Source organism: Salmo salar, chromosome 16, assembly GCF_965601325.2.
Source record: "Salmo salar chromosome 16, fSalSal1, whole genome shotgun sequence".
Taxonomy (NCBI): Eukaryota; Metazoa; Chordata; class Actinopteri; order Salmoniformes; family Salmonidae; genus Salmo; species Salmo salar.
The window spans coordinates 85,937,940-85,956,086 of record NC_138306.1 but is presented as its reverse complement, the minus strand read 5'-3'; the positions used below and the strand labels follow the sequence as shown (position 1 = coordinate 85,956,086).

The 18,147-nt window shown below is 44.7% G+C and overlaps 2 protein-coding genes across 13 annotated transcripts in view; one reads left to right on the top strand and one right to left on the bottom strand.

Moving 5' to 3' along the window:
• The window catches only part of LOC106574674 (sperm-associated antigen 17), a 62,865-nt gene extending 47,993 nt beyond the window's left edge, over positions 1 to 14,872 (top strand). For 2 of the 4 annotated variants that reach the window (XM_082963121.1, XM_082963118.1), the window contains exons 28-45: positions 1,539 to 1,696; positions 1,889 to 2,086; positions 2,482 to 2,627; positions 2,784 to 2,914; positions 3,007 to 3,140; positions 3,363 to 3,545; positions 5,285 to 5,398; positions 8,431 to 8,479; positions 8,611 to 8,695; positions 10,819 to 10,872; positions 10,984 to 11,086; positions 11,396 to 11,489; positions 11,624 to 11,716; positions 12,774 to 12,934; positions 13,405 to 13,586; positions 13,778 to 13,838; positions 13,994 to 14,141; positions 14,431 to 14,872. In XM_082963121.1, coding sequence (XP_082819247.1) covers positions 1,539 to 1,696; positions 1,889 to 2,086; positions 2,482 to 2,627; positions 2,784 to 2,914; positions 3,007 to 3,140; positions 3,363 to 3,545; positions 5,285 to 5,398; positions 8,431 to 8,479; positions 8,611 to 8,695; positions 10,819 to 10,872; positions 10,984 to 11,086; positions 11,396 to 11,489; positions 11,624 to 11,716; positions 12,774 to 12,934; positions 13,405 to 13,586; positions 13,778 to 13,838; positions 13,994 to 14,141; positions 14,431 to 14,585 — 2,249 coding nt within the window. In that variant the 3' untranslated portion in view covers positions 14,586 to 14,872. The remainder of the gene's footprint in view (positions 1 to 1,538; positions 1,697 to 1,888; positions 2,087 to 2,481; positions 2,628 to 2,783; positions 2,915 to 3,006; positions 3,141 to 3,362; positions 3,546 to 5,284; positions 5,399 to 8,430; positions 8,480 to 8,610; positions 8,696 to 10,818; positions 10,873 to 10,983; positions 11,087 to 11,395; positions 11,490 to 11,623; positions 11,717 to 12,773; positions 12,935 to 13,404; positions 13,587 to 13,777; positions 13,839 to 13,993; positions 14,142 to 14,430) is intronic. The other 2 variants (XM_082963120.1, XM_082963119.1) reach the window with 2 other exon arrangements.
• Positions 14,873 to 14,928: 56 nt separating this feature from the next.
• dmd (dystrophin) overlaps positions 14,929 to 18,147 on the bottom strand; it is a 424,484-nt gene continuing 421,265 nt past the window's right edge. For all 9 annotated transcript variants that reach the window (XM_082963111.1, XM_082963108.1, XM_082963109.1 and 6 more), the window contains one exon: positions 14,929 to 17,976. Coding sequence is in view for 8 of the 9 variants with exons in the window: in XM_082963108.1 (XP_082819234.1) it covers positions 17,879 to 17,976 (98 nt within the window). In the remaining variant the exon portion in view is untranslated. The remainder of the gene's footprint in view (positions 17,977 to 18,147) is intronic.

Here is an 18,147-nt window from a genome sequence, read left to right as displayed (position 1 = left end):
GCTACCTGGTCTGATACAGGTTAAAGGCTATACTACTAACTGCTACCTGGTCTGATACAGGTTAAAGGCTATACTACTAACTGCTACCTGGTCTGATACAGGTTAAAGGCTATACTACTAACTGCTACCTGGTCTGATACAGGTTAAAGGCTATACTACTAACTGCTACCTGGTCTGATACAGGTTAAAGGCTATACTACTAACTGCTACCTGGTCTGATACAGGTTAAAGGCTATACTACTAACTTCTACTTGGTCTGATACAGGTTAAAGGCTATACTACTAACTGCTACCTGGTCTGATACAGGTTAAAGGCTATACTACTAACTGCTACCTGGTCTGATACAGGTTAAAGGCTATACTACTAACTGCTACCTGGTCTGATACAGGTTAAAGGCTATACTACTAACTTCTACTTGGTCTGATACAGGTTAAAGGCTATACTACTAACTGCTACCTGGTCTGATACAGGTTAAAGGCTATACTACTAACTGCTACTTGGTCTGATACAGGTTAAAGGCTATACTACTAACTGCTACCTGGTCTGATACAGGTTAAAGGCTGTACTACTAACTGCTACCTGGTCTGATACATTAGTAGTGTGTGTTACCAGGACAGAGACAACACTGTGTGTAGGAAGGATGGTTCATGGTGTGATAATGTCTACGTCGTGTTACCAGGGGAGAGGTCCAGCAGCAGTGTGTGTAGGAAGGATAGTTCATGGTGTGATAATGTCTACGTCGTGTTACCAGAGGTCCAGCAGCAGTGTGTGTAGGAAGGATAGTTCATGGTGTGATAATGTCTACGTCGTGTTACCAGGGGAGAGGTCCAGCAGCAGTGTGTGTAGGAAGGATGGTTCATGGTGTGATAATGTCTACGTTGTGTTACCAGGGGAGAGGTCCAGCAGCAGTGTGTGTAGGAAGGATGGTTCATGGTGTGATAATGTCTACGTCGTGTTACCAGGGGAGAGGTCCAGCAGCAGTGTGTGTAGGAAGGATGGTTCATGGTGTGATAATGTCTACGTCGTGTTACCAGGGGAGAGGTCCAGCAGCAGTGTGTGTAGGAAGGACAGTTCATGGTGTGATAATGTCTACGTCGTGTTACCAGGGGAGAGGTCCAGCAGCAGTGTGTGTAGGAAGGATGGTTCATGGTGTGATAATGTCTACGTTGTGTTACCAGGGGAGAGGTCCAGCAGCAGTGTGTGTAGGAAGGATGGTTCATGGTGTGATAATGTCTACGTCGTGTTACCAGGGGAGAGGTCCAGCAGCAGTGTGTGTAGGAAGGATGGTTCATGGTGTGATAATGTCTACGTTGTGTTACCAGGGGAGAGGTCCAGCAGCAGTGTGTGTAGGAAGGACAGTTCATGGTGTGATAATGTCTACGTCGTGTTACCAGGGGAGAGGTCCAGCAGCAGTGTGTGTAGGAAGGATGGTTCATGGTGTGATAATGTCTACGTTGTGTTACCAGGGGAGAGGTCCAGCAGCAGTGTGTGTAGGAAGGATGGTTCATGGTGTGATAATGTCTACGTCGTGTTACCAGGGGAGAGGTCCAGCAGCAGTGTCTGTCATAAGGAGAAGGTGGTGATGGTGGAGCGGCTGGGGTTTGCCACGGTAACCATGTTCGGCGAGGACAGGTCCTGCAACGTGTTGTTTGGAGACGGGAGCGTCGTCACCGCCACCTGCAACGGAGCGTATCAAGTAAGAGAAACCGGGGGTGAATGTTAAAAGCCCCTCCTCCATTCCTACCGTTGTCTTCCCACCTCCTTCTCATAGCGTGGAGAGCATCAGAGGAGAAGATCCAAGCTTCCTTTCATGAGTCTACCAAATGACTGTGTTCTGAGGTGCTATATTCATTCTAGGTGACTGTCCGTGTCCCCGTGTGCCCTCTAGGTGTACCCGTCCAGTGTAGGTCTGCTGTTCATCAACCAGGATGGTAGTTGTGTGTACACGTCACACCCTGAACACAGCCCAACCCTGAGCCTGGCCAGCTGGAGTCCCAGAGAGCAGCCAGGCAGCTACAGGATGACTCACACCTCCACCTCAGAGACACTGTGTGAGGTCACAGACCACCACGGGAACCTCTTCCAGGTGGGTCGGCTCTGAACACCTCCCATATGACACCCCTGTTCCCTTCTTATAGCCTGGTCCCACATCTGTTTGTGTTGTCTTGCCATTTGGCTTGACGATGACCATAGGAGTTGGCAAGACAGCACAAACAGATCTGGGACCAGGGCATAAGGCGCTGACCATAACTTGTGCACTATATAAGGAATAGGGTGAGATTCCAGACAGTTTATTTTCCCATCAGGCCAAATATTCAGAGGATTATCGTACAATACACTGAACTCTGCAAGCCCCTGGAATTTTCATTTTGAAAACTTGTTTGACAAAGTGAATTAGGAAACATCACTGTAGGATTCCTAGGGCATGTGTAGGGCATGGTGGAGTTATAGTTACAGTGTATCAAATGGTCCTGTGTGGAGGTGATGAAGGATGGCCAGGCATCAGTGGAGATCTCTGGCCCTCTGGACAGCAGAGTGGAGGAGGAGGAGATGAAGGAGGAGGGAGGGCTTCCAGAAGAGAGAGAGCTGGCCAAGCATCCTATTGGACGTAAAGTCCACATTCCCAGGTAGGCTTCAGTAACTCTGCTCCTCATCTGTACACTGTCACCCCTTTTTCACTCCAATGTCCCCCAGTTAGGCACCTTTTAACCCTTTTAGTGTTCCAGCTGGGCTGAAGCATGATGGGTACTCTCTCATTCTCTATATCCATAATAAACGTCCAGGTTGTTCATGGCCCATGAGGATGGTTCAGGCACAGAGCTGCTGTACTCTCAGACAGTAGAGGAACGTCTGTATGAGGACTACTCTGACCCTGCTGTCGCCCTGCTTAAAGAACCCCTCCCAGACCTACAGGGTAGGAGTCCATTCATTACTCTACCTCCATAGACCTGTGTTTCCTCCTTGTTTACCCATAGACACGTCTGTGGTCTCCTCCCTGTCCTGCAGGTGTGCTGGGTATAACGGTGCTGAGACCCTCTCGTCAGGACGTGTGGTCCAGATGGGTCATCCAGAAACAAAACAAGGACATCATCCCCACCAACCTCAAGTCCCGTCGCTGGGACAACTTCCCCTCAGTAGAGGTAGACTGAGAAAATCAAATAAAAAATGCAGTTGAAATAGACGCATAAAGTATTAGCAAATCATGCTAGTTTTCACGTGTACTTGAATTTAAGGTAATTTTATACATAGTCAAAACACACTTTAGTCATAGGGTTTGATGATTTTGATGCCTTAAATAATAAACTACTTTATTCCCTAAAAAAATATTCTTTAAACATCTACTGTAAACCCCCCCCCCCCAGAGGAAGACGCCAGGTCCTCCGTTCGGGACCACCCTGGGCCGGGGTCTGACCCTGAGAGAGAAGCCTGTTTCTGAGGTCTGCAGGCCCGTGATGAGCTGTCCTGATACCCTGGAGGTCCGACAGCTGCTCCAGTACCAGCCAGTCAGCAGACAGGTCCGCAGGACTCTGGAGACTCGCCTCAAGGTACAGCACTGTAGCTCATCTCACTGTCCTGTGTGTATTCTTTAAGGCAGTCTTAAACCAGTGTACAAGCAGATACAGTCCAATGTCTGGCCATAATAATAATCAGCATTTGGTGGGTGCTTATATTTGTCCTATTTCACACATATACCGGTGTGTATTATACGCATGTGTGAATTGGAAATCTGTTTTGTTGCATATCCCAACTCCCCCTGAGACAATTAGGGTTAAGTGCCTTACTCAAGGGCACACCGCCAGATTTTTTTGTCACCTTGTCAGCTCAGGAATTTGAACCAGAGAACTTTCAGTTACTGGCCCAATGCACTAACTGCTAGGCTACCTTAATATAGATGTTCCATCACAACATGCATGTGTTTGGTATGCGGTGTAATCTGTACCTGGTCATGTCTCAACATGTGGTCCTCCTCCTCCTGTACCTGGTCCTCCTCCTCCTGTACCTGGTCCTGTCTCAACATGTGGTCCTCCTCCTCCTGTACCTGGTCCTCCTCCTGTACCTGGTCCTGTCTCAACATGTGGTCCTCCTCCTCCTGTACCTGGTCCTCCTCCTGTACCTGGTCCTGTCTCAACATGTTGTCCTCCTCCGGTACCTGGTCCTCCTCCTGTACCTGGTCATGTCTCAACATGTGGTCCTCTTCCTCCTGTACCTGGTCCTCCTCCTGTACCTGGTACTGTCTCAACATGTGGTCCTCCTCCTGTACCTGGTCCTCCTCCTGTACCTGGTCCTCCTCCTGTACCTGGTCATGTCTCAACATGTGGTCCTCCTCCTCCTGTACCTGGTCCTCCTCCTGTACCTGGTACTGTCTCAACATGTGGTCCTCCTCCTGTACCTGGTCCTCCTCCTGTACCTGGTCATGTCTCAACATGTGGTCCTCCTCCTGTACCTGGTCCTCCTCCTGTACCTGGTCATGTCTCAACATGTTGTCCTCCTCCTGTACCTGGTCCTGTCTCAACATGTGGTCCTCCTCCTCCTGTACCTGGTCCTCCTCCTGTACCTGGTCCTGTCTCAACATGTGGTCCTCCTCCTCCTGTACCTGGTCGTCCTCCTGTACCTGGTCCTGTCTCAACATGTTGTCCTCCTCCTGTACCTGGTCCTCCTCCTGTACCTGGTCATGTCTCAACATGTGGTCCTCTTCCTCCTGTACCTGGTCCTCCTCCTGTACCTGGTACTGTCTCAACATGTGGTCCTCCTCCTGTACCTGGTCCTCCTCCTGTACCTGGTCCTCCTCCTGTACCTGGTCATGTCTCAACATGTGGTCCTCCTCCTCCTGTACCTGGTCCTCCTCCTGTACCTGGTACTGTCTCAACATGTGGTCCTCCTCCTGTACCTGGTCCTCCTCCTGTACCTGGTACTGTCTCAACATGTGGTCCTCCTCCTGTACCTGGTCCTCCTCCTGTACCTGGTCATGTCTCAACATGTTGTCCTCCTCCTGTACCTGATCCTGTCTCAACATGTTGTCTTCCTCCTGTACCTGGTCCTCCTCCTGTACCTGGTCATGTCTTAACATGTGGTCCTCCTCCTCCTGTACCTGGTCCTCCTCCTGTACCTGTTCCTCCTCCTGTACCTGGTCCTCCTCCTGTACCTTGTCCTGTCTTAACATGTGGTCCTCCTCCTGTACCTGGTCATGTCTCAACATGTTGTCCTCCTCCTGTACCTGGTCCTCCTCATGTACCTGGTCCTGTCTCAACATGTGGTCCTCCTCCTCTTGTTACTGGTATTGTAGGAGTACATGGAGCAGGTTGTCCAGAGAGAGAACCTGACAGAGAAGATGCAGCTGAATGACCCTCGTACTGAGGAGGAGAAGATCCACGCTGCTGACCTGCTCAAACTGGTCCTGGTCAGTCAGTACACACACACACACACACACACACACACACACACACACACACACACACACACACACACACACACACACACACACACACACACACACACACACACACACACACACACACCGTACTGAGGAGGAGAAGATCCACGCTGCTGACCTGCTCAAACTGGTCCTGGTCAGTCAGTACACACACACACACACACACACACACACACACACAGCACACACACACACACACACACACACACACACACACACACACCCCTACCCCCTACACACACACACACACACACACACACACATACATCACACACACACACACACACACACACACACACACCCCCCCCCCCCCCTACCACACACACACACACACACACACACACACACACACACACACACACACACACACACACACACACACACACACACACACACACACACACACACACACACACACACACACACACACACACACACCCTACATACGTACTGAGGAGGAGAAGGTCCATGCTGCTGACCTGCTCAAATTTGCCCGAATTACTCAGGTGCTGTAGTATTCTGTTACCCAGGTGATGTAGTAGTCTGTTACTCAGGTGCTGTAGTAGTCTGTTACTCAGGTGCTGTAGTATTCTGTTACCCAGGTGATGTAGTAGTCTGTTACTCAGGTGCTGTAGTATTCTGTTACCCAGGTGATGTAGTAGTCTGTTACTCAGGTGCTGTAGTATTCTGTTACCCAGGTGATGTAGTAGTCTGTTACTCAGGTGCTGTAGTATTCTGTTACCCAGGTGATGTAGTAGTCTGTTACTCAGGTGCTGTAGTATTGTGTTACTCAGGTGCTGTAGTATTCTGTTACTCAGGTGCTGTAGTATTGTGTTACTCAGGTGATGTAGTAGTCTGTTACTCAGGTGCTGTAGTATTGTGTTACTCAGGTGCTGTAGTATTCTGTTACTCAGGTGCTGTAGTATTGTGTTACTCAGGTGATGTAGTAGTCTGTTACTCAGGTGCTGTAGTATTGTGTTACTCAGGTGATGTAGTATTCTGTTACTCAGGTGCTATAGTATTCTGTTACTCAGGTGCTGTAGTATTCTGTTACCCAGGTGATGTAGTAGTCTGTTACTCAGGTGCTGTAGTATTCTGTTACCCAGGTGATGTAGTAGTCTGTTACTCAGGTGCTGTAGTATTCTGTTACCCAGGTGATGTAGTAGTCTGTTACTCAGGTGCTGTAGTATTGTGTTACTCAGGTGCTGTAGTATTGTGTTACTCAGGTGATGTAGTAGTCTGTTACTCAGGTGCTGTAGTATTGTGTTACTCAGGTGCTGTAGTATTCTGTTACTCAGGTGCTGTAGTATTGTGTTACTCAGGTGATGTAGTAGTCTGTTACTCAGGTGCTGTAGTATTGTGTTACTCAGGTGATGTAGTATTCTGTTACTCAGGTGCTGTAGTATTGTGTTACTCAGGTGATGTAGTATTCTGTTACCCAGGTGCTGTAGTATTGTGTTACTTGGGTGCTGTAGTATTGTGTTACTCAGGTGCTGTAGTATTGTGTTACTCGGGTGCTGTAGTATTGTGTTACTCGGGTGCTGTAGTATTGTGTTACTCAGGTGCTGTAGTATTGTGTTACTCAGGTGCTGTAGTATTGTGTTACTCAGGTGATGTAGTATTCTGTTACTCGGGTGCTGTAGTATTCAGTTACTTGGGTGCTGTAGTATTCTGTTACTCGGGTGATGTAGTATTCTGTTACCCAGGTGCTGTAGTATTCTGTTACTCAGGTGCTGTAGTATTGTGTTACTCAGGTGCTGTAGTATTGTGTTACTCAGGTGCTGTAGTATTGTGTTACTCAGGTGCTGTAGTATTGTGTTACTCAGGTGCTGTGGTATTCTGTTACTCAGGTGCTGTAGTATTGTGTTACTCAGGTGCTGTAGTATTGTGTTACTCAGGTGATGTAGTAGTCTGTTACTCAGGTGCTGTAGTATTGTGTTACTCAGGTGCTGTAGTATTCTGTTACTCAGGTGCTGTAGTATTGTGTTACTCAGGTGATGTAGTAGTCTGTTACTCAGGTGCTGTAGTATTGTGTTACTCAGGTGATGTAGTATTCTGTTACTCAGGTGCTATAGTATTCTGTTACTCAGGTGCTGTAGTATTCTGTTACCCAGGTGATGTAGTAGTCTGTTACTCAGGTGCTGTAGTATTCTGTTACCCAGGTGATGTAGTAGTCTGTTACTCAGGTGCTGTAGTATTCTGTTACCCAGGTGATGTAGTAGTCTGTTACTCAGGTGCTGTAGTATTGTGTTACTCAGGTGCTATAGTATTCTGTTACTCAGGTGCTGTAGTATTGTGTTACTCAGGTGATGTAGTAGTCTGTTACTCAGGTGCTGTAGTATTGTGTTACTCAGGTGCTGTAGTATTCTGTTACTCAGGTGCTGTAGTATTGTGTTACTCAGGTGATGTAGTAGTCTGTTACTCAGGTGCTGTAGTATTGTGTTACTCAGGTGATGTAGTATTCTGTTACTCAGGTGCTGTAGTATTGTGTTACTCAGGTGATGTAGTATTCTGTTACCCAGGTGCTGTAGTATTGTGTTACTTGGGTGCTGTAGTATTGTGTTACTCAGGTGCTGTAGTATTGTGTTACTCGGGTGCTGTAGTATTGTGTTACTCGGGTGCTGTAGTATTGTGTTACTCAGGTGCTGTAGTATTGTGTTACTCAGGTGCTGTAGTATTGTGTTACTCAGGTGATGTAGTATTCTGTTACTCGGGTGCTGTAGTATTCAGTTACTCGGGTGCTGTAGTATTCTGTTACTCGGGTGATGTAGTATTCTGTTACCCAGGTGCTGTAGTATTCTGTTACTCAGGTGCTGTAGTATTGTGTTACTCAGGTGCTGTAGTATTGTGTTACTCAGGTGCTGTAGTATTGTGTTACTCAGGTGCTGTAGTATTGTGTTACTCAGGTGCTGTGGTATTCTGTTACTCAGGTGCTGTAGTATTGTGTTACTCAGGTGCTGTAGTATTGTGTATCACCATGTGCATTTTTTCCTCCTCAGTCACTTCCAGAGTCAGAGCACCCCACTATAGAGAACAGAATCTGCCCCGGTAAGTCCTTCATTTTGGCTTGGTACTTTTATAGGGCTTGGAGATTATTTCCTAGCTGTAGCAATGAATTGGAGAGGGGAAAAGGAATGGTGAGTTGAGTAGGGAGTGTGTTTGTGTTTGTCCCACCTCAGTGGATGCAGCCACCCTGTACATCCAGGCAGTGAAGACTCCAGCCCTGCAGACTGAGGCCTCGCTCTCAGAGAAAGACACAGACAGGTGGGTCAGAACTAGCCTGGTCCTAGATCAGTATCATAACTAGCCTGGTCCTAGATCAATATCATAACTAGCCTGGTCCTAGATCAGTATCATAACTAGCCTGGTCCTAGATCAGTATCATAACTAACATGGTCCTAGATCAGAATCATAACTAGCCTGGTCATAGATCAGTATCATAACTAACATGGTCCTAGATCAGAATCATAACTAGCCTGGTCCTAGATCAGTATCATAACTAGCCTGGTCCTAGATCAGAATCATAACTAACATGGTCCTAGATCAGAATCATAACTAGCCTGGTCCTAGATCAATATCATAACTAGCCTGGTCCTAGATCAGTATCATAACTAGCCTGGTCCTAGATCAGTATCATAACTAACATGGTCCTAGATCAGAATCATAACTAGCCTGGTCATAGATCAGTATCATAACTAACATGGTCCTAGATCAGTATCATAACTAACATGGTCCTAGATCAGAATCATAACTAGCCTGGTCATAGATCAGAATCATAACTAGCCTGGTCCTAGATCAATATCATAACTAGCCTGGTCCTAGATCAGTATCATAACTAGCCTGGTCCTAGATCAGTATCATAACTAGCCTGGTCCTAGATCAGAATCATAACTAGCCTGGTCCTAGATCAGAATCATAACTAGCCTGGTCCTAGATCAATATCATAACTAGCCTGGTCCTAGATCAGTATCATAACTAGATCTGTATAATAACGAGATCTGAATCATTACTAGATCTGTATAATAACTAGATCTGTATCATAACTAACCTGATCCTAGATCAGTATCATAACTAACCTGATCCTAGATCTGTATCATAACTAGATCAGTATCATAACTAACCTGACCTTAGATCTGTATCATAACTAGATCTGTATCATAACTAACCTGACCCTAGATCTGTATCATAACTAGATCTGTATTATAACTAGATCTGTATTATAACTAACCTGACCTTAGATCTGTATCATAACTAGATCTGTATCATAACTAACCTGATCCTAGATCAGTATCATAACTAACCTGACCTTAGATCTGTATCATAACTAGATCTGTATTATAACTAACCTGATCCTAGATCTGTATCATAACTAGATCTGTATCATAACTGACCTGACCTTAGATCTGTATCATAACTAGATCTGTATTATAACTAGATCTGTATTATAACTAACCTGACCTTAGATCTGTATCATAACTAGATCTGTATTATAACTAGATCTGTATCATAACTAGATCTGTATTATAACTAGATCTGTATCATAACTAGATCTGTATTATAACTAGATCTGTATTATAACTAACCTGACCTTAGATATGTATCATAACTAGATCTGTATCATAACTAACCTGATCCTAGATCTGTATTATAACTAGATCTGTATTATAACTAACCTGATCCTAGATCTGTATCATAACTAGATCTGTATTATAACTAACCTGACCTTAGATCTGTATCATAACTAGATCTGTATTATAACTAGATCTGTATTATAACTAACCTGACCTTAGATCTGTATCATAACTAGATCTGTATTATAACTAGATCTGTATCATAACTAGATCTGTATTATAACTAGATCTGTATCATAACTAGATCTGTATTATAACTAGATCTGTATTATAACTAACCTGACCTTAGATCTGTATCATAACTAGATCTGTATCATAACTAACCTGACCTTAGATCTGTATCATAACTAACCTGATCCTAGATCTGTATCATAACTAGATCTGTATCATAACTAGATCTGTATTATAACTAGATCTGTATTATAACTAACCTGATCCTAGATCTGTATCATAACTAGATCTGTATTATAACTAACCTGATCCTAGATCAGTATCATAACTAGATCTGTATCATAACTAACCTGACCTTAGATCTGTATTATAACTAACCTGATCCTAGATCTGTATCATAACTAGATCTGTATTATAACTAACCTGACCTTAGATCTGTAGGACATCTTTCTCATGCGTCTCTTATTAGTAGCTATCTTATTTTTCCCTGTACTAATGGGTTTAGTTAAGCTATGAACATAAATATCTACAGCTTTGAACCTTTTCCATTATCTTATCATCATATTCCAATCTCCTGTTTTACAGCTTCAGTGAAGAGGCACAGGAAACTATGTGGAAGAGCAGGATAGAGCAACACAGGTAACTAACAAACTGCTCTGTATTTATAGAGCTGACATAGTGGACATTCACATCTTTTTCCAGGAATATTTAAGCAATTAATGAATGTTTTAATGTTGCTGTACTGTTCAGACAGGAGCTGGACCAGGAGAAGATTTACAGAGAGGCTCTAAGAAACAGAATCATTCCTCCTTATTTCCACTCAGAGAAAGGAGCAGGTTTTGAGTACTCGGAGGTGACATAGCTTTCTCATCAATGGATTGTATTCAGCACAGCTACGTAATGCCTGTTAACCGTTCCATTAGATTCATTAATACGCGTCCATTGTCCCACAGCCCAGCCAGTCAGTTTATAAATTTAATCTCAACTGGAAAAAAGCGTCTGGACAGTATTTCCCAATGCTACTAGCCTAGCATTTGGTTTGGTACAGAGGGGGTTAATATAAGCTTCACTATGTGCCTCTCCAACCTGTGCAACATATTGCAGATGGTATTCAGCTCAGCTACTGTACGTATATAAAACAACTATCTGGGTTTCCCGTCAGGTCCCTGATATGAGAGCTCTGTCTCAGGACCTTCCTCCATTCCCCAAGACTCCCAACTCCCAGAACTACCTCGAGGATGCCCCTCGAGAGACAGGTTAAAGCTAGGCTACATTTATAACAATACTAATGATATTGATTATACAGTATTGAAGCATTGTGTAATTTTGTCCTTCATTGAAAAAGTGACCCTGTTTTGCATGTTATTTGTTTTTGTGTGTGTTCTTGAAGCAGCCCAGCGACCTTTGAACCCCACGCCCTCTCACGCAGCAGGAAGTGAGGCGCTGCCTAGGAGACCCACCAACCCCACCCCTCAAACTGCAGGTCTGCTCAGTACACGACTTAGACTTGGGTTAGTGTTAGGGTATGAGTGGCGAAAACTAGTCTTACTGGGGTTCGAGTCATAACGAAAAAGACATTACAGACAAATGACTTTACAATTTACATCAATTTAAAAACCTTAATGTGTGTGTGCGTGCGTGTGTTTCTGCATCTATCAGTTACACATACATGTCAGTACATACACACAACAAGTATATATGTACTGCGGCGTTGTGCCGTGAGGTGTGCCGCTTTATTCGTTTTTCTGGATCTGTGGACTTTGAAAAGATACCTGGTGGCATGTCTGGTAGGCAGGGTTTGCACAAGGTGCTTGAATTTGTTCTGGACCTGGGGACTTTGAAAATACCCCTGGTGGCATGTCTGGTAGGCAGGGTTCGCACAAGGTGCTTGAATTTGTTCTGGACCTGGGGACTTTGAAAAGACCCCTGGTGGCATGTCTGGTAGGCAGGGTTCGCACAAGGTGCTTGAATTTGTTCTGGACCTGTGGACTTTGAAAAGACCCCTGGTGGCAGGTCTGGTAGGCAGGGTTCGCAACAAGATGCTTGAATTTGTTCTGGACCTGGGGACTTTGAAAAGACCCCTGGTGGCATGTCTGGTAGGCAGGGTTCGCACAAGATGCTTGAATTTGTTCTGGACCTGGGGACTTTGAAAAGACCCCTGGTGGCATGTCTGGTAGGCAGGGTTCGCACAAGATGCTTGAATTTGTTCTGGACCTGGGGACTTTGAAAAGACACAAGGTGCCTGAATGTGGCACTCTGAAATTCAAGTACTGGAATACCTTGAAAATCAGACATTTACTCAAGTTGGTACTTGAAAAGTTGTCCCACCTAGCCATCTTAAGATGAATGCACTAACTGGAAGTGGCTCTGGATAAGAGTGCCTGCTAAATGACTAACATGCCAAATAGTATTCTATTTGGTCAAACACCATTTTCCCAACAGTTTGCAGACACCTACTGTTAATAAATCAGTCATCTCATCATGGTCTTGTATCTGTTACTCTGCTACTGATATCTAGATCTGTGTGTGTTCTCCTGTAGGGGACAGCTCTCATGGTGTCTCTACAGTGAAGCAGCAGCATGGTGGTGGTATTGAGCCTGGCAGTACCCAGGTGGACGTGGCAGGGAACCCACGCAGACACAGAGTCAAGCTGCCAGCCTCCATCCTCAGCTCCAAACCCTTCAGCGTGCCCAACCAGCAGGTAGCACACACACACACACACACACACACACACACACACACACACACACACACACACACACACACACACACACACACACACACACACACACACACACACACACACACACACACACACACACACACACACACACACACACACACACACACACACACACACACACACACACACACACACACACACACATCACATCACATCACATCACATCACACCACATACTCACACACACAACGCGGATATTCCGCGTTGTAGCCCTGGGTCTTCTGGACGCCACAAGACGGTGTTATCCTGCTGAGCTAAAGCCTAGGCTGTAGCCCAGGGAGCTCACACAAGTCTTCTGGTACAAGGTTAATACACTGAACCACGTCGGTTAACACTAATGTATCTGTCCTGTCAGTTCAATAAGTCATAGCTTACTGAGCTAGAGCCTAGGCATTACCATGGAGACCTAACACGAGTCTGGCTCTCAGTTCCTGTGTGTAGAGGAGCCGGTGAGGAGGAAGGTGAAGACTGTGTCTGTGACGGGGGGGCAGCAGCTCGCTCCACGGGGGTTTGAGCTCCTCCCAGCAGAGGTCCAGTTTGGGACCCTAAAGGAGGGCTGCACCTATAGCATCCCCGTGCTCATGAAGAACGTGGGCTTCCACACCTGCAGGTCAGACCAGACACCTACATAGATAGAAATAGATCCATGAACAATTAGTATGGCTGTTTGCGGACATGTCTGTCAAAGATGGTGGTGCAGTGAAAATGACAAGGTTTAAGGTCTTGGTTGTGGTCAGGGTGTGTTCTTCTCCGTCTATGTTCTGGTAAGTTCAGCGACTGTTCTGTGTTGTGGTACTTTAGGTTCAGTGTGAAACAGCCGTCCCCTGGTACTGGAATCAGAGTCATCTACACCCCTGGACCTGTGAGTTCTACTGAGCAGAGTGATAGTTACTGTAGTCAGCTTTATTCAATACACAAACTGAACATTTCCCATTGTTTTCTTTGAGGATGTTTTAGATTCATACATTTCACTTCACTTCCTGATATGACTAAATTGACCCCTGACCTTTGCTGCAGGTGGCTGCTGGGATGAAGACTGAGCTTCAGGTGGAGCTGTATGCCATGACTATAGGTCTGGGGGAGTCTGCAGAGGGAGAGGTCTACATCTCACACCACATCCACATCAAGACTGAGACTGAGATCTTCTACCTGCCTGTCTTAGCTAATATCCTTCTCAAATGGCTTGTAGTCCCATGTTATTTGGATAGTCCTCTACGGATAACTTCCTAGGGTTGTCAATATTTACTATAGAGTTGGTAGCCTCTGTGATGTTTTCATTGTGCAGTGAGAGATCTTACACTACTGGTGTAATGGTTATGGTTATATGGCATGGTTATAGAATAGCTCAAGTGAGGACATGATTGGTTTTTACAGAGTTAATGGCAAAGGTCAAAGTTTCTCTCAGTGAAAGCAGCGATGGTCTCTGTTGTCCCCTCCTTAACGAGTGGTCTCACCCATCCTCCCCGAGCGTATGTATGACACCAGGACCAAGGATCATACCAACGGGCTCCAGACAGGGGTCTCCAAGGTCCGCCTCATCTCCTCTTCCCCCTCAGTCAGACGTGGAGTGGTCCTCCCTCGCAGACCTCTTCTCTCCACCACTGATTAGTGATTTACAGTATCTGAACACTCTCTAGAATGCCCGTCAAGCCAATCAGAAACGAGTATTCAACAATGCCATGGTATAATGTCTAACGGATGATAAGGGCTGTTAAGGGTTTTACAAACATTCACTCCCCACTGAAACTTCATCTTTTCCTTCCCACTTCCAGGTGAAATTGAATCAACTTATATAAAACAACTTTCACCGTGCTTTGGTGTTTTAGTCACATACTGCCGTTGTTCGATGGCTGTTGAATACAATGACTCTTAGGAATAAAGAACAGTGATATAACACATTCCTGTCAGTGAGGTGGTGTCTGAAATGGTTTAGAGAAAGACAAGGAGGGAGCTCAAGTCAACATCACCGCTTTATTGATAGACACAGTAAAGCATTGTATAATACAGTAGTAAGGCATATATTTGGTGGAATTTGATATGTTGTGAAACAGATGAGTTATTGAAAAAGATGGATAATACAACTCCAGGGTTAGAAATGAATAACGCAGTGTATTGGATTAATGAATCATTATCTTTGATCATGCTGCTATACCATGGTGCAAAAACAAATAAAAAGGTGTTGTCATGAAACTAGAATATAATCATGAAGAATACCTTCAATTGGTTGGATTTTAAATAAGCATGGGAATATTTAATCAACTGTGACCTCACACACACTGATAACGCCCCCACACCATGCAATTCCATAAAGGAACACACAAATAAAAGAAAACAAATGCATTATCACACAGAAGATCAACTCTAGTCTGTCCAGGATGGATAACAGTAGTGCACCCTGGTCCAGTTGTCTGACATTTCCTTTCTATGTCTTAATGAACCGCTGAGGACACTACAGTGTATGTATCTGAACACATTCAGATTGGAGGGAGTCATTCCATTTCAGAACATGGATGGGTTCTTTAAGATGGCATCCAACTACGCTGAGGACACTACAGTGTATGTATCTGGAGGGAGCCATTCCATTTCAGAACATGGATGGGTTCTTTTAGATGGCATCCAACTACGCTGAGGACACTACAGTGTATGTATCTGGAGGGAGCCATTCCATTTCAGAACATGGATGGGTTCTTTTAGATGGCATCCAACTACGCTGAGGACACTACAGTGTATGTATCTGGAGGGAGTCATTCCATTTCAGAACATGGATGGGTTCTTTAAGATGGCATCCAACTACGCTGAGGACACTACAGTGTATGTATCTGGAGGGAGTCATTCCATTTCAGAACATGGATGGGTTCTTTAAGATGGCATCCAACTACGCTGAGGACACTACAGTGTATGTATCTGGAGGGAGTCATTCCATTTCAGAACATGGATGGGTTCTTTAAGATGGCATCCAACTACGCTGAGGACACTACAGTGTATGTATCTGGAGGGAGTCATTCCATTTCAGAACATGGATGGGTTCTTTAAGATGGCATCCAACTACGCTGAGGACACTACAGTGTATGTATCTGGAGGGAGCCATTCCATTTCAGAACATGGATGGGTTCTTTAAGATGGCATCCAACTACGCTGAGGACACTACAGTGTATGTATCTGGAGGGAGTCATTCCATTTCAGAACATGGATGGGTTCTTTTAGATGGCATCCAACTACGCTGAGGACACTACAGTGTATGTATCTGGAGGGAGTCATTCCATTTCAGAACATGGATGGGTTCTTTAAGATGGCATCCAACTACGCTGAGGACACTACAGTGTATGTATCTGGAGGGAGCCATTCCATTTCAGAACATGGATGGGTTCTTTAAGATGGCATCCAACTACGCTGAGGACACTACAGTGTATGTATCTGGAGGGAGCCATTCCATTTCAGAACATGGGTGGGTTCTTTAAGATGGCATCCAACTACGCTGAGGACACTACAGTGTATGTATCTGGAGGGAGCCATTCCATTTCAGAACATGGATGGGTTCTTTAAGATGGCATCCAACTACGCTGAGGACACTACAGTGTATGTATCTGGAGGGAGTCATTCCATTTCAGAACATGGGTGGGTTCTTTAAGATGGCATCCAACTACAGTAGAATATTTTCTGCACCTTCCTAGGAAGGGAAACAGGGGATGGATCAGAATGAAAAAGAATGTGAAAGTTTGGTTTTGACCAATTAAAACGAGGTAGAGCTTGCATTACTGGGCATTCTAGAATCATACACTTGTATCTTAAAACACTCCCAATCACACTAGGAGAGAACTCAGATCAAATCAAATAGATTTCAAATCAATAAAATCATCTCAGGATTACAACCAGCTGAATGTCACACTACTGTAGCTCTATTTTAAATGGTATTCAATTCAAATTCAATTCCATAATCCTACAAAACCACTATGAATAGGTATTAAAAGAACACTATTACTTTCTTTCTGTCAGTGTTAAAGGCCCAATCCTTAATTTGAAAAACAACAATAACGGCTGTTAATATCCCAGATTGGACCTTTCAGTATGTGCTCTATGGATCCTCATGGTAGATTCAACACATAGGAGTGGACCAGAGCTCTGTGGGTCCTCATGGTAGATTCAACACATAGGAGTTGACCAGAGCTCTATGGGTCCTCATGGTAGATTCAACACATAGGAGTGGACCAGAGCTCTATGGGTCCTCATGGTAGATTCAACACATAGGAGTGGACCAGAGCTGCGGTGAATGCAGGCAAAGGGCATAGTATCATATTACGATCATCAAACAGACACTACTAAAGAAAAAGATGACCTATGACCTATGGATGGATGGATGGTTTGATAAACAACATCAGCCCAAAGCAAAAGCTATAATGCAATGTGGAAAATAGATTACCTTCACACACACACGTCACACACACGTCACACACACATCCTTGCGTACCAAGACACACACAAACGTGCATACACACACACAGTCAGTCTCTACGCTGAAAGGGTACAGGACGACTGCATTGCCTTTACAGTATATCGTATTTTGTTATAATAAACATAGTTTTGTAATATAAAGCACCCTTATGTTTACAATCTTTCTTTTCGATACAAATGTTGTGAAATGCGCTCCATACAAAGAAATGGAAATACGTTCACAACATTTACACATACTTTTTCTTTCTCTTATTTTTTATACAATTGCATAGAAGTTTAAAAACCTGCCTTTTGTTAATAAAACCATGTTCAATACTTTTAAGAAACTACTGAAATCTACAAGTTTTGTAATGCTGATCCTTCACAAAAATATATGTATTTTTCTCTTTGTAAACGTGTCCAATCCAGTTGTTTTGACTAGAAAAGCATGCGGGGGCGGGCCCTCGTCTGCCGCTACTCGCCACTCTGTTCGTCCGTCATCACGTTGACCAATGACTCCATGGCTCGACCCAGGTCATCTGCCATGTGGAACAGACTGCCTACACTCAGTCCTGGAGAGGAAGGACAGAAGGAACCGTCAGACGGACTAACAGACGCAGACTCTCACCCAAATATTAAACACTCATGAATGCATTTCTTCAAATACTAAAGTAAACAATCCCACCCCACCCCCTCAAACAAACACAAAATACACCAAGAAATATGAGAGATAGAGAGGAATA